We start from the raw sequence: 16,366 nt of genomic DNA on the forward strand, positions 1-16,366 counted from the left end.
GGTGGTTAATTTACACGTACCTATTATTATTCGTCCGTGATTATGCCAAGTTTTCTATATCTGAGAAACTCTTGCTACCAGCTCAGAGAAAATCAGATTACATGAGGCACTGTTACATTTCGTTGACTATCTGAGCCTCGTAACTACTCTGATGTGACGCTGCGTTTAGCTTTCTCTGTAAATTTGGCTTCAGTCCACTGACGTGTGAATCAATAGCCACATAACATACATGATAGCAGGGAGTGATGATGCGCCCTTGAACACTCATGAGTGTTGCGGTGGAGAGAGAGAGAGAGAGAGAGAGAGAGAGAGAGAGAGAGACGCTATCAACTCATTTTCCAGTCATCAATCATAGTCAATTCCAGTTTCAATTGTGTCTTAATTTTCGTTATGTGTAGAGAGGCGGTTGAGGACTGGCTAACAACTCATTTTCACTTTAACAGTTCAGTGGCTTAATTCTTTGGGTTCGTAGCTTCGATCAGAGACGAAACCGCAGCACCAACTCTTCCTGGTTCAAAATGCCTCCCTTTCCGAGCCGATGACGGGCCTCCACGAACACCCTTAGTGCAGTTCTTCTCGCGTAAGAACGTGGAAAGGGATCTCGTTTCGGTCTGGTAATGTACTACGGCGTCGAGGAACTGTGAGAGTATGGTAGGTTATTTAGATTGTGAGTATTTAGTGTTTTGGGATTGTAAGTTTGGTCAATGGATGTGAAGCTTTATTCTTGATCATGGGCAGCTTACATTCGGGTCTCTACGTTCGGTAGCGAAGGATGTCTCTTGATTTAAGTTAATTTAGTTATGGTGAATCTACTACGGATGTCCAATGTAGTAGTGATGAATAGGGGTGAAGATAATGGCCTGTTGCAGTGTATAATCGGTTTACGAACCGTACTTGCAGTTTTGGTTTTACAACCCTGCAAATACGGAAGAGGGAAGTTGAGGGAATGGTGTTGTAGAGTTTGTTTTACGAACAGTATTTGCAGTGTTTTATGAACCGAATTTGCAGGGTTGTTTTTTTACAACCCTGCAAATACGGAAGGGCAAAGTTGAGGGAATGGCGATGTGGGGAAGTTCATCGTTGGTTGTGAACGTAATCGAGCAGTAGAGAGTTGAATAGTTGTGGGAGAAGTTTATCGTTGGCTGTGTATTTAGTCTAACAGTGGAATGAGTAACTTGTAGTAGCAAGCATAATTTGGTGGAAATAAGCAAATGTAGTGGAATCGAGCAAATCTACTTCGGTAAGCAAATGAGGGAACTAACCAAGTGAAGTTGATCGTTGGTTGTGAAGTTAGTCGGAGTTAATTGAGCAGTGGAAATAGTGAATAGTGTTGTGGGGAAGTTAATCGTTGGTTGTGTAGTTGAACAATGCATCGAACAATGCAAAGAAACTTATAGCAAGCATAATTTAGTGGAATTAAGCAAATAGTTTATTAAGCAAATGTTAAGTTGATCGCTGGTTGTGAAGTTAGTCAAACAGTGGAAAGACGAACAGTGGAAAGATTAACTTAAAACAAGCATAACTTAGTGGAATTAGACTCGTATAGTTTAGTAAGCAAAGTAGTATAGTTTAGTGTTGTATTTTATATATTTGATGCCTTGTCATCTAGTGTAGGTTAATTACGAGTTGCTTCGTATGGGTATGTGTACCTTTTCCCTCCTTATCACGAGGCTAAGCCTTGTTCAAGTCAATGACCTCCTTTTCGTGAGTTTTTTTTTTCTCAAGGCTTTTTTTTATTCTCAAGGCTAAACTTTAAGTTAATTTAGTGACCTCCATTTCCTGACGGTGGTTTTTGTTCTGTACCGTGCCTCAAGGATGTAAGTGCAATGTTGCCACGTTGATAGCATCACCATGTTGCAAAAATCTTGGCTACGCCGTTGTGGCTATTCAGTATTGGATGTTTGTCATCCCACCCCCGCAAACAGGTGTACGGGGCGGGGGGGGAAGGAAATAGCACGTGATAGCAACGGGGGAAAAATAGTTGATTGCAACGAGTTTGTGCCGAAAGTTGTAACATCAAAAGCCAAATTATTGAAATTGTTAGCCAAAGAATGTTTCCGAATTCGTTACATTGCAACTCTCAATGAAAAGTTTCGTGATAATGGCCTTCATTGCATGGCGATGGGATGGTCTTGAAGGCTTCGCAAGTCTAGTTTGAGATTAGGTTTTCGGTGAGTGAACTATGGAGTCCCCCCCCCCCCCTCCAAACCCGAAGGAAAGAAAACGCTGGTACAACAACGGTTTACTAGCACAGACAATAGCCACGCTCAACAGCCATGCCTTGTATTGTCGGGATACTTGTCGGGATGCTTGTTGGGATACTTGACTAACATTTTATTTCGTATTGTCTATTTGGGCTCTATTGATGCAATATTCCTATCCGATAATTACTCCTAGTGAGGTCGAAAGCACTGTTCAGGGGGTGCTGTGAACTTGTTAAACCCAGCTGTGATCTCGCAGAACGTTTCCCTTTGTCTCAAAACAAGGGGGCAGTCGCAGCCTGCCGCCCCTTTCTCAAAACAAGGGGGCAGTCGCACCCTGCCGCCCCATTGTCTCAACACAAGGGGGCAGTCGCAGCCTGCCCTCTAAAGACCACTCTCTTCCTCCACACAAAACTAAAAGCACCTAATAGGACGCACACCCTTCAATCAAAAATTTCAAAATTATCATGGCGACTCCTACACCAGCCTCGGAGTCCCCATCTGGGGAGGGGACCATAAATGTCCCCAGGTCGGACTGCCTTTCTGTCGACGTCCCTAAGTGTCTTGACACCCCTCTCAACTATTTCTTCATTAACTTCTGCAACATTCGAGTCTACAACATTCGCGGTCTGAGATCTAATTTTCAATCTGTAGATTGTCTTCTAAACCTCTTTTCCTCACTGAAACTCGGGTGTCTAAGGCAACTGAAAACTCGGGTGTCTAAGGCAACTGACAGTAGCCCCGTTTGTTCCCTCCTACTTTCTCTATCCTAATTTTCCATCCAAAGCTGGATGTTTGTGCGCAATGACTTGACCTGCTCTAGTGCCCACGCTCTTGAATCTTCGAGTTTTCCACCATCTAGCTACTTTTCCACCATCTGGGTAAGACTACACCGTCACTCTCGAACTAAATTTATCTGTGCTGTATACCTCTCGCCTAACTCCTCTGACTATTAAGAAATTCTTGACTACTCAAAACTTCCAAAGTGGAGCACATTCTGACCCTCTTCCCTTTTGCAGAGATCTCCGTTCTTGGAGACTTCAATGTTCACCACCAGCTTTGGCATTCCTCTCCCTTCACTGACCATCCTGGTGAACTAGCCTTCACTGACCATCCTGGTGAACTAGCCTTCAACTTTGCTATCTTCCACGACCTAGAGCAATTGGTGCAACACACTACTCGTATTCCTGACAGTCTTGGAGATGCGCCCAACCATCTTGACCTTTTCCTGACCTCTAATCTTTCTGCTTGTGCTGTCATCCTTTCTTCTCCGTTGGGCTCCTCCGATCACTAATCCTTCTGCTTATGCTGTCATCGTTTCTTCTCCGTTGGTCACCTCCGATCATAATCCTTCTGCTTATGCTGTCATCCTTTCTTCTCCGTTGGGCTCCTCCGATCACAATCTCGTATCTGTATCTTGTCCTATCGTTCCAATCCCTCCTCAGGATCCCCCTAAGCGAAGGTGCATCTGGCGTTTTGCCTCTGCTAGTTGGGGGTACCTGAGGAGGTATTTTGCTGATTTTCCTTGGAATGACTACTGCTTCCGCGTTAGAGAACCAGGTTCTCTAACTGTCCTCTAACTGAATGTCTTTAGCCTCTCTCTCACTGCCGCACTCTAACAATGACTTTAGCCTCACTGCCGCACTGTTGCATCTCTAGCCGACTTCTACCGCTATTTTCATGCTAACTGCTCTTATGATCTTGCTAACCGCCTGCCTACCCTCCTCTCGCGGCCTCGCTGCACAAGACTTGCATCTTTCTCACCCCTATTCTGTCCACCTCTCTTGTTAAAGAGTTAACCAGTATTCTCAATCATTCTCTCGCGGCCTCGCTGCACAGGACTTGCCTCTTTCTCTCACCCCTATTCTGTCCACCTCTCTAACGAAAGTTAACCAGTATTCTCAATCATTCATCCCTATTTTCATGCTAACTGCTCTCCTGATCTTGCTGACTGCCTGCCTATCCTCATCTCGCGGCCTCGCTGCACAAGACTTGCTTCTTTCTCTCGCCCCTATTCTGTCCACTTCTCTAACGAAAGAGTTAACCAGTATTCTCAATCATTCATCCCTATCTCTAGTAAACTCTGGAACTCCCTGCCTGCTTCTGCATTTCCACCTTCCTATCCAATGATTTGAATTCCTTCAAGAGGGAGGTTTCAAGACACTTGCCCTTCAGTTTTTGACTACCGCTTTGGACCCTTTTATGGGACTGGCATTTCAGTGGGCATTTTTTTTTATTGGATCTTTGTTGCCCTTGGCCAGTGTCCCTCCTACATTAAAAAAAAAAAAAGACTACCGCTTTGGACCCTTTTATGGGACTGGCATTTCAGTGGGCATTTTCTTTTTTTTATTGGATCTTTGTTGCCCTTGGCCAGTGTCCCTCCTACATTAAAAAAAAAAAAACTGTCAGATTGTTTAAGTGAAATTGCTTTGGTCCCTATCGATACAATATACCCATCCATTACTGTCAAATTGTTTGTAACAGTAAAATTGTTTCAAGTGCCACTCTAAGACGAGTCTGTTTTTTATGAGCATATCCATGCCAACATTCCCTGGTCTCGTTTCATATGCCCACATTACTTTGTCTCCTTTTTTCATAAGAGATGGATATCATAGGGGCTCCTTTTTTCATAAGGGATGGATGTCATGGAGGTAATGTTGAAGGCACTATGATGAAAACGATATAAAGGCACTTCAAGAATTGTCTGATGGAATTTCACGGAGACGAAGCCACTTAAAGCATTCTCTGATGGAATGGGACGGATGTAATGTCTATGTGATGCTGAAGGCAGAGCGTGATGGGAGATGAAGGCAGCTCAAGGATTTTCTGTATTCTTCGAGTTTGTTATACTTGTTTATACTTTTATTGTTCACAAATCTGATGCCTTTTTGGCAGTGCATTAAAAGTTAACATTACGTTTGTCGTTTGTTATACTTGTTTATACTTTTATACTTGTTTTTATACTTTTATTGTTCAAGTCTGATGACTTTCTGGCAGTGCATTAAAAGTTTTAAACATTTATATTACATTTGTCATAAGTGCTATATAGTAATGAAATAAAGGTTTCATTAATGATTGTGATAGAGTAGGTATGGCAGTATTTTGATACTTTTTTTTCTATTGCAGTAAACCAGGCTAAGAAGCATGATGAGAAGAGGAACCTGAACACCTGAGGGAGCTAGAATTGCACAGGAGTGGTGGAATGTGAAAGCATCCATAATGGATTTTGCACATATGGCAAATGAGTTCTGCAGAATAAGGCTTCTGTACTTGTCTTGTTTCTCCTACCTTCAAAAATGTTTCAGACTTAATGTTAGCCTGTTAATGATGCAGGTACATGAGCAACAGTGTTTATTAAGTCCACGGGACTGCCACTCGATGATTATTATTGGATTTTTTATTATTTTTTTTTTTAATTAAATGAATTTCTAGAAGTATGTATTCTCTTTCTCCTCAGACTGTTTTGAGTATCGGTTATGTATACTTATGTATACTTTCTCTGGAGACTCTTTTGAGTATTGGTTAATCACTTTAATGTACACAAAAAATTCAAAGTACGCAAATAAAATTAAAGGCTTAATTGCATCCTTTATTCATTAGTTTGGTTTACACAGACTTAACATCCCTTAACATCCTCATGGTTCACAAGAAAATATTTACCACAACCTTAACATCTCTCATGGTTCACAAGAAAATATTGATCCACACAGTTGGGTGGACATTAATCAGTGTGCAAGTATGCAGGAACAGGGGGAAGACATTATTAATGATGAGTAAATGCAATTGAATGCAATCACAAGTATTATCCAGGTAATTAATATACAGGTGGATAGATTCACAAGAGCTATTACAGGTACATCTAAATAGGGTACATTCAGTGGGAGCTACATAGCATTACCTCTGTAATGGAGATAACATTGGGGCTGGAGGGTTGGAGTGTGATGTCCCAACAGCATACTTTACAATAGTGACATTGTACTAAATCTTTAAAGATCTTTAAAAATCTTTTTTAATCTTTAAATAATTTTTAAAAAGTGAGCTGAGTGATGATATTTGAGATTCATAGGTTGAAATTAAAATAGAAATATAGAGGTGAACTTAGATGAGTGATAAATATCACTTGAGATTCATAGGTTGAAATAGAGGTGAACTTAGCTGAGTGTTAGTTCTGAGAGAAGAGGTGAATTTGAGTGTTAGTGCTAGCTATGAGTGACAAGTGACAATTAGTGCCAAGTGGCAAAATATGGGTGTAATGTTTTTTTTAAACTTAACGTGTTCATGAACTAAATGAACATCACTTGTATGATGTTCTATTTTGTCATTCTCATGAATTGATGAAGTATTAAAATAACCAGAGCTGGGCACTTATGCAAACACAAATCTGCAAACATTATTTACCTTCCGCAATTGTTGAGTTTGAGCAAGTGCCCAGCTCTGCCTCTGACAGCATTTATGAAAAAAAAGCTCCAGTGCTGGTAGTTAGTTGCTCAAGAACATGCTTCACTGCACTATGAAGGGACAATCACCTAGTTTGGCTAGTTTGGCAAGGGTGTAACATTTTGTGAGGTTTTCATTTTGCAAACTCTTGAAACTCCCTCTGCTATTAACAGTCTATCCTCTGTGCAGAGCTGGGCACTTCCACAAGCACTTCCTTAAACTCCACTCTACAATTGCGGAAGGTCATTTTTGTTTACAGATTTTCATTTGCAGAAGTGCCCAGCTCTGTAAATATGGGATCTGGATCAAGGATCCAGGCACAAGACTAGCTCTGTTGGCTGAAGGTTGTTTAGAGAAAGAAGGCAATTGCAGGAAAAACACAGAACAAAACTTGAATAGAGTAAGCTGAAGATTGGAAGAATTAGGTAGTCACAATCACAGGGACTGAACATTGCATCTATCATACTTTGCAACCTATCAACACTTTCTGTCTCTGTACCTATACATATGCTACACTAAGAATAAATCATTCTTAATCATTATGATAATATCTCCATGGTGATAACATCTATCTACATACCCGGCAGCTACCCCACACAGGATGGCCTAAACAAAGCACCACATACTTGTGTATACATCATTCAGTTTTAGCCGTGTTGGCCTCTAAAGGTACATCCACACAGTCGAACATTGTCAGTCGTATGCACCCTAATGGAAAGGGATACTTCTTCCCTTTTGCAGAGATCTCCATTCTTGGAGACTTCAAAGTTCACCACCAGCTTTGGCTTCCCTCTCCCTTCACTGACCATCCTGGTGAACTAGCCTTCAACTTTGCTATCCTCCACGACCTAGAGCAATTGGTGCAACACCCTCCTCGTATTCCTGACCGTCTTTGAGATACGTCCAACATTCTTGACCTTTACCTTACCTCTAATCCTTCTGCTTATGATGTCACCCTTTCTTCTCCGTTAGGCTCCTCCGATCACAATCTCATATCTGTATCTTGTCCTATCGCTCCAATTCCTCCTCAGGATCCCCCTAAGCAAAGGTGCCCCTGGCATTTTGCCTCTGCTAGTTGGAGGGACCTGAGTAGGTATTTTGCTGATTTTCCTTGGAATGATAACTGCTTCTGTGTCAGAGACCCGTCTTTGTGTGCTGAGCGCATAACAGAGGTGATAGTGTCTGGCATGGAGGCATACATTCCTAACTCTTTTTCTCGTCCTAAAACCTTCTAAACCTTGGTTTAACACAGCTTGTTCTCGTGCTATACATGATAGAGAGGTGGCCCACAAAAGATACTTAAGCCTTCCATCACCAGAATCTCATGCACTTTATATTTCTGCCCGGAACCATGCCAAGTCTGTTCTCCAACTAGCCAAAAACTCCTTCATTAACAGAAAGTCTCAAAACCTTTCAAGATCCAACTCCCCTCATGACTTCTGGCATCTAGCCAAAAATATCTCCAATAACTTTGCTTCTTCTTCCCTCTGACTACTTCATGCCACCTATGAAAATTCTTCACAATGATGTTTTCCATGCCCTTGCTGGCCTAAACCCTCAGAAGGCTTATGGACCTGATGGGGTCCCTCATATTGCTCTTCGAAACTGTGCCTCCGTGCTTGCACCTTGCCTAGTCAAACTCTTTCAGCTCTGTCTGTCAACATCTACCTTTCCTTCTTGCTGGAAGTTTGCCTACATTCAACCTGTTCCTAAAAAGGGTGACCATTCTAATCCCTCAAACTACCGTCCTATTGCTTTAATTTCCTGCCTATCTAAAGCTTTTTAATCTATCCTCAACAGGAAGATTCTTAAATATTTATCACTTCACAACCTTCTATCTGATCGCCAGTACAGGTTCCGTCAAGGCCGCTCTACTGGTGATCTTCTGGCTTTCCTTACAGTCTTGGTCATCTCTTTTAGAGATTTTGGTGAAACTTTTGCTGTTGCCTTGGACATATCAAAAGCTTTTGATAGAGTCTGGCACAAAGCTTTGATTTCCAAACTACCCTCCTACGGCTTCCATCCTTCTCTCTGTAACTTCATCTCAAGTTTCCTTTCTGACCGTTCTATTGCTGCTGTGGTAGACGGTCCCTGTTCTTCTCCTAAATCTATTAACAGTGGTGTTCCTCAGGGTTCTATCCTGTCACCCACTCTCTTCTTACTATTCATTAATGATATTCTAAACCAAACTTCTTGTCCTATCCACTCCTATGCTGATGATACCACCCTGCACTTTTCCATGTCTTTTCATAGACGTCCAACCCTTCAGGAGGTAAACATTTCACACAGGGAAGCCACAGAACGCTTGACTTCTGATCTTTCTAAAATTTCTGATTGGGGCAGAGCAAACTTGGTATTATTCAATGCCTCAAAAACTCAATTCCTCCATCTATCAACTCGACACAACCTTCCAGACAACTATCCCCTCTTCTTCAATGACACTCAACTGTCCCCATCTTCTACACTGAACATCCTCGGTCTGTCCTTTACTTATAATCTGAACTGGAAACTTCACATCTCATCTCTAGCTAAAACAGCTTCTATGAAGTTAGGCGTTCTGAGATGTCTCCGCCAGTTTTTCTCACCTCCCAGCTGCTAACTCTGTACAAGAGCCTTATCCGTCCATGTATGAAGTATGCTTCACATGTCTGGGGGGGTTCCACTCATACTTCTCTTCTAGACAGGGTGGAATCAAAAGCTTTTCATCTCATCAACTCCTCTCCTCTAACTGACTGTCTTCAGCCTCTCTATCACTGCCACAATGTTGCATCTCTAGCTGTCTTCTACTGCTATTTTCATGCTAACTGCTTTTCTGATCTTGCTAACTGCATACCTCCCCTCCTCCCATGGCCTCGCTGCACAAGACTTTCTTTTTTCTCTCATCCCTATTCTGTCCACCTCTCTAATGCAAGAGTTAACCAGTATTCTCAATCATTCATCCCTTTCTCTGGTAAACTCTGGAACTCCCTGCCTGCTTCTGTATTTCCACCTTCCTATGACTTGAATTCCTTCAAGAGGGAGGTTTCAAGACGCTTATTCATCAATTTTTGACTACCGCTTTGACCCTTTTATGGTACTGGCATTTCAGTGGGCACTGACAAGTATTGTAGCAAACAAGTGGTTTATCCACTTAAATGATCTCTATGTTCAGGTATGTGAGCTGTACATGGAAAAAATGTATTTATTTTTACAATCAGTGATGCCAATGGTAGGAAGATTTGATCCATACATGACAAGAGTGTAAAACTCAGGGAGATATCCACAGAAGTTGGGATGGCAAGAATTTTGGTCTCAGCACAAAATTCAAGGATCTTGAAACTCAGGAGGATACTGTAGTTAGTACAGAATCACACCCTTTTATCTGAAATTCCAAAAACATAAAACCTCTCAAAACTGAAAGCAAAATTTTCATGTCAACACCCCAAAGCTCACGGCTGACACTAAATGCTGTTTCTCCCCACCCTACTTAATTGGTATTAAGCAACAGAGTTCCCCTTGTTGGATACCTCTGGAGGCAGCAAGGCACTGTGAGAGAGAGAGAGAGAGAGAGAGAGAGAGAGAGAGAGAGAGAGAGAGAGAGAGAGAGAGAGAGAGAGAGAGAGAGAGAGAGAGAGAGAGAGAGAGAGAGAGAGAGAGAGAGAGAGAGAGAGAGAGAGAGAGAGAGAGAGAGAGAGAGAGAGAGAGAGAGAGAGAGAGAGAGAGAGAGAGAGAGAGAGAGCACTACTAGCCCCTGACTATCTACAAGGAACCAGTATTACCAAAAGCTGTATAAAGAGTCATGCTGTCATGTAAAGATGCTGGTCTTGGTCTTGGTGTGAAGGTTCATCTGTAAAGGGAATCATTCAAGGGACACTCTTAATCAACTCTGTCTAAATGACTAATGTAAATTTATCTTGCATACTTTTTGATTTTCCACCTCAAATTAATATTAATGTCATTAAGTAATCAAATCAATAGTTTTCTTAATTATCATGCTTTTAAGGATGTATGATGAAACCTCTGAAGATTATTATTTCAGATGATGAAGAGTAAGGAAAAAAATGCTGGTTCTTTCTAATTTTCCCTTCGTGTTATTCATTTTAAATCCCCCTATTTAATTTAACTAAATTCAAGTATGTTATTTAGCAAGAAAACACTTCTCCACATCAGAATTCATTCTGCACACATCCATACCAATATCAAGTCTCATAAAATAAGAATTAGTCTGTAAAATAAAGGCAAAATCCATGAGTAGCATCCCATCACTGACAACAAATGTGACACCGTCAACCTGTTGCCTAAGGTTAGACAACTCTCCAGTTAGCAAAACTCACCATCAGAGCATACTGACAAAAATATTGAGGTGTGTGTGTGTTGCCAAATTATGCATGCCAGCTTCCTCCAGAATCACCAGATGAAAAGGTACAGCTGCCACCACCCACACTGAGGTGCAGGAACCTGTACTCCTGCCTTCATCATCAGCTGGGAGTGACATGGATCAGTTCACCTTTGTTTGATGATCCATGCCAGGCAGGAACAAGCTGCAAGGAATGTGTACTGTTTAGCTGGATTTGTTCTTCACTGTCTGTTCCATTAAAGGCTACACTGCCTATCTAAACTGCCTGTTTCTTGTGGTGTATAATATAACTTTTCTTGCCTGCACACAATATCTAGTGTTTAAAACCTGTCACCTAAGAAAAGAGACATTTATATATAGTGTGTTTCCTAAAGTATAGGTCAATCTCAAGTATTAGTCAACCCCTGATTTCAGACCAGGAAATTAGTAATTTATGGTATACTCCTTGTATATAGATCAACCACCTATATGATGGCTACCTAATGGAATAAAAAAAAAAAAAATCTTTAGAACTTGGAGTGCTGTGCTAGTAATGGAATGGCAAGTTATAGCATTAAATCACCACATTTTATATGAATTCTAATAATAATAATAACAATAATAATAATAATAATAATAATAATAATAATAATTACTACTACTACTGCTACTAATACATTAATACTATAATTATTATAAAAATTAAGCAATTTTCAAAACAATTAAATATTTAGCTTCATCCTTGATTGACCTGCATTCCCACTGCCTCGTCCCTCTGCCTATGAAATGCAATGCAGGTTTGTGTATTGGAAAGTTTGGTCTACCAGCTGGAAATACGAGTGTGACTGCGGGACCTCACAACTTCACCTTTATCCTTACCAGCATATTAGTATGTAGTCTGATGGGGGAGGCTCTTATGAACTGCATAGGTTACTTCATTACTGGTGGGCAATTCTTGTAGATCATGGAAATAATCTTAACCTACTAATTTCCTCAGTGTTTATTTCTCGGCAAAATGTAACTTTTCAAATCGTTAACTACACAAGGGAACAGCAGCGCAATTACAGAACAGAATTTATCTAAACATAACCTAACCTTTCTGATGAAAACCCTAATGTAATTCCAATATTATCCTCTTTTCTTATATTAAGGAAAATTCACATACACTCAAAGCACCACAACTTGTCATACTGAAGGGCAGGTATCAATCCTCAATTGTTCCCTATATAAGACATGACAGTCCTCCTCTTACCTTCAACTGATTCTTTGTTAGCCCCGGCGCAAGGTCATCATCAAGGATCACTGCTCATGAGGTAGCAAGACTTCATAATGCGAGGAAAATTTAATAACACGAACTTCTGTCTTTTCAACATGGTGGCAAGGTCTCTCCTTTCGCTCCTTCCTTGATCTTTGAAAATATAAATGTCAACTATATGATCAGTTATATTGCAAAAAATGTGATTATAAATTAAGATCATTCATGTCTAATAACTCTTGCATAGTTATTTACCTTGTAAAAGAAAATACTGTGAAATAAAAAAATATCATAATTTCACTTACTGCAGTTCCCTTATAATAAAATAAATAAATAAATAAAAACAAAATGAAGTATTATGTCTCCACATGCTATCTGTGCTATCATGTCCAAGAGAATATCGAAGTCAGTCCTCACTCTCTACTTTGGCTGATCCAATTTTCTGTGTCGGAACATAAACAGTCAACAAGACAAGAGAACCAAGAGGAACATCCCCGTCAGGCGTCAGTGTTGGGGGCAGGACGTGAAACTCGAGGCCTGCGGGGCAACATAACTCTTTCCCAAATCCAAGGTGGGTGAAAACAGGATGTGATGGAGCCCTAACACCCAGCAAACGCTCCTGCCCGCCGCCCACCCACATCATGGGGGAGTGGTCGGTGCCCTTTAATGTTTCGCTCACTGCTGCGGGTCAGTCTGTTCCAGGAGGGAAGGATTATTGTGAAGCATATGGAGGGTTAGAGGGAGCAAGAAAGGAATATGGCTGAAATGGTCCTGAAATTCGGTATGGTCGTTCCATAGGGTTTTTGACACATTGAATTTTCTGTTTTCTTTTTCTTTCCTTCTTTGCCATTAAAATTAAATTAATGAAAGTCATCTCCACTGGTATCAGCATATATCTTGTTATGCAAAATAATAGCATTTTGAAAGGCTTTTCACCGCTCAAAGTTTTTAATGATTTATGGTGTACCTTTTTTTAAGAAATTAACTAAGCAAGTCCTCAACTTATATCATAACTTACAAACCAATGCTTATTGACTTATCCTGTATAACTGTGTTCTTCAAGCATTCATTTAAATATTTATCATTGCCACTGCAGGAGAAGCTAATATTTGGGCCAAACTTCCAGGTCTGTGAAACTTCTATAACCCTAAGACAATGGAGACCAATCAGAAGGAGTCAGAAGGCAGGGAGTCTGCTGCCAACAACCAGCCCCCAGATGCCTTACCCAGGAACCTTCTGGATGAGGAGGAAAGACTCAGTAGCTTTGGCTCTCCCAAGCACGGCCCAACACTGTCCACGAGCACCAGCAGCTTTGAGGCACTTGACCCACACGACCCAAACCTGAGTCACCTCGCTTCACTCATGTTCTCCCACACTTCAAATTACCTTCAGGTTTGTCTCAGAATGAAGTGGGAGTGTACATATGATAAAAACTTACCACCCCTCAGCTATAATCATGCAAATCATTCAGAATATGCCAAGTAACTAGTGTCATTATTTCAAGGAAATATTTTACTTGATTCTAATGCAGAGCACTTGAGACAGATACCTTACAAAGCCAAGCAATCTGTCAGGCCCCTAATTTTGTACAAATCCCACAGGGGGAGTTGTCTGCTGTGCTGGAAGATTACACTCTACTAGAGCAGATGAACCGTGCAACTATCACCAAGTATTCTGACATGCGACAGATTGGTGGAAGTGTCAGCCGGGCACTAAAGGATCTGAATGAGAAGTATTTGGCACTTCAGCCTTACCTGGAGCAGATTGACCAGATTGAGGACAGTGTTACTAAATTGGAAGCAGCAGCCTACAAACTTGATGCTTATTCTAAAAGACTTGAAGCAAGGTTTAAATCCTTGGAAAAAAAGTAAAGTTCCTTTCTGTGTATAATTTTACATCAGAGATTATTATAATTCTATCAAACTTTTTTCTTTGAGACATCCATGTTTATCTTTAAACATTGTTGACTTGTGATGTGCCTAAGGCAAAAATTTGATATATAGAAGTGGATGCACTTATCCAGTATTCTAATGATGTATATAACATTAACACAAGTGAGTGGATGCATCAGACAGTGGTAGAGGGTGCTTTCCCTGGTTCCTTCCCACAACCACAGCAAGATCCATAATCTCTCACCTGAACATCACCTGCTCACACCTTCCCTCTGCCAATGGACAATCCAGAGCATATGATTGAGAAGGGGAGACCAGTTGTCATCCATAGATCTTGCCTTGAATCTCACTTGCCTGTGGAGAAAGATCTGTGTATAAGTTACCAAAGTATATACCATGTTTTCAACTGAATGTTCCATTACTTCAAACATTATATGTTAAACAAGCAACTTGACTGTGGGGAATGATGAGGTGACCCTGTCCCTGAGGATAATGAAGGAATAACATGCAGCATCCCTATTACCTCATTAGCTATAGATCTGACCTTGTTCTTCCCTTCTTCAGTGGCATCATCATAATGTCTAAATGAAATGGGTTCACAGGGTGGCTTTAAAGACAGTGACTCTTCTGGAATAATGTAGTACCTGATTCTCTCTCTCTCTCTCTCTCTCTCTCTCTCTCTCTCTCTCTCTCTCTCTCTCTCTCTCTCTCTCTCTCTCTCTCTCTCTCTCTCTCTCTCTCTCTCTCTCTCTCTCTCTCTCTCTCTCTCTCTCTCTCTCTCTCTCTCTCTCTCTCTCTCTCTCTCTCTCTCTCTCATTCCCATCCTTTGCTGCTACCATTATCTCATGCATTTACTGGCAGTAATGTGATAACAATCCCTCGTGGCATGTCTCATCACAAAAACTCATTGCTCTCACCTTTATATTTATATTGGTAGTGACCTGGGAGATGGAAGATTCTGATAAGAAAGAATGGTGTCGAGTGTATGGTTGTGAATGTATAAGCAAGCATGTAAAGGGTTTTGAAAAATTGTGTGACTGGAAAAGGCAAAGAGTAGGCAGAGTGTAATGTTGAGATTAGTAAGTATAACATTGTCAAAAAATATTAATATTGTAAGTATACACCATTGTCTTTAGTATTTTACCAACTTACAGTCCCTGCTCAAAATGTTTTTAAATGTTATGAAGACAGTTCAAGAAAATATGCAGTGCAGTGGTTGCAGTAAAATTAGTTACATTCTGTATATCCACGTAAATACCAAAAGAAAAATATTTTAAAAATGTGTAGCAGCTAACAAGCAGAAATAGTTTGGGAAGGCTTAAGGCACTCTTGGCATTACCACTGGATATGAAAATATACTATGCTTCATAAGAACTTTACATGGTTCAGATACATGAATGATTCTGGGCTTGTTCCTCCCTCTCCTCCACCCTCTGACTAATTCATGCCACCTATTAAAATTCTTCGCAATGATGTTTTCCATGCCCTCGCTGGCCTAAACCCTCAGAAGGCTTATGGACCTGATGGGGTCCCTCCTATTGTTCTCCAAAACTGTGCCTCCATGCTTGCACCTTGCCTAGTCAAACTCTTTCAGCTCTGTCTGTCAACATCTACCTTTCCTTGCTGGAAGTTTGCCTACATTCAACCTGTTCCTAAAAAGGGTGACCATTCTAATCCCTCAAACTACCGTCCTATTGCTTTAATTTCCTGCCTATCTAAAGTTTTTTAATCTATCCTCAACAGGAAGATTCTTAAACATCTATCACTTCACAACCTTCTATCTGATCGCCAGTATGGGTTCCGTCAAGGCCGCTATACTGGTGATCTTCTGGCTTTCCTTACTGAGTCTTGGTTATCCTCTTTTAGAGATTTTGGTGAAACTTTTGCTGTTGCCTTGGACATATCAAAAGCTTTTGATAGAGTCTGGCACAAACCTTTGATTTCCAAACTACCCTCCTACGGTTTCTATCCTTCTCTCTGTAACTTCATCTCAAGTTTCCTTTCTGACCGTTCTATTGCTGCTGTGGTAGATGGTCACTGTTCTTCTCCTAAATCTATTAAGAGTGGTGTTCCTCAGGGTTCTGTCCTGTCACCCACTCTCTTCTTATTATTCATTAATGATCTTCTAAACCAAACTTCTTGTCCTATCCACTCCTACGCTGATGATACCACCCTGCACTTTTCCACGTCTTTTCATAGACGTCCAACCCTTCAGGAGGTAAACATATCATGCAGGGAAGCCACAGAATGCCTGACTTCTGATCTT

The 16,366-nt window shown here is 40.9% G+C and overlaps 1 protein-coding gene and 2 long non-coding RNA genes across 4 annotated transcripts; 2 read left to right on the forward strand and 1 right to left on the reverse strand.

Annotated features, from left to right (window-relative positions):
* The first annotated feature begins 477 nt into the window (after positions 1-477).
* On the forward strand, positions 478-5,793 carry LOC135104315 (uncharacterized). Its single transcript, XR_010270374.1, has 2 exons — positions 478-651; positions 5,328-5,793. It is a non-coding gene; the product is annotated as an uncharacterized LOC135104315 (long non-coding RNA).
* LOC135104316 (uncharacterized) lies at positions 5,782-12,444 on the reverse strand. Of its 2 annotated transcripts, XR_010270376.1 has the most exons (4): positions 12,206-12,444; positions 10,952-11,158; positions 10,397-10,464; positions 5,782-9,999 (listed from the first exon to the last, which is right to left on the reverse strand). It is a non-coding gene; the product is annotated as an uncharacterized LOC135104316 (long non-coding RNA). The 2 variants fall into 2 exon arrangements; XR_010270375.1 differs by having other exon boundaries at positions 5,782-10,464.
* Positions 12,445-12,625: 181 nt separating this feature from the next.
* On the forward strand, positions 12,626-15,224 carry LOC135104312 (biogenesis of lysosome-related organelles complex 1 subunit 2-like). The gene is made up of 3 exons (XM_064011572.1): positions 12,626-12,779; positions 13,335-13,600; positions 13,810-15,224. The coding sequence occupies exons 2-3, from the start codon at positions 13,364-13,366 to the stop codon at positions 14,077-14,079; spliced, it is 507 nt and encodes a 168-aa protein (XP_063867642.1). The 5' UTR covers positions 12,626-12,779; positions 13,335-13,363; the 3' UTR covers positions 14,080-15,224.
* The last annotated feature ends 1,142 nt before the right edge of the window (positions 15,225-16,366 follow it).

The sequence above is a fragment of the Scylla paramamosain genome, chromosome 10 (genome assembly GCF_035594125.1).
Source record: "Scylla paramamosain isolate STU-SP2022 chromosome 10, ASM3559412v1, whole genome shotgun sequence".
NCBI lineage: Eukaryota > Metazoa > Arthropoda > Malacostraca > Decapoda > Portunidae > Scylla > Scylla paramamosain.

Excerpts from the sequence above, each read along its gene's own strand:
- LOC135104312 (XM_064011572.1), top strand. The coding sequence starts at position 13,364 with ATGGAGACCAATCAGAAGGAGTCAGAAGGCAGGGAGTCTGCTGCCAAC. Across the intron at positions 13,601-13,809 it reads ACACTTCAAATTACCTTCAG|GGGGAGTTGTCTGCTGTGCT; the intron begins GTTTGTCTCAGA and ends CAAATCCCACAG.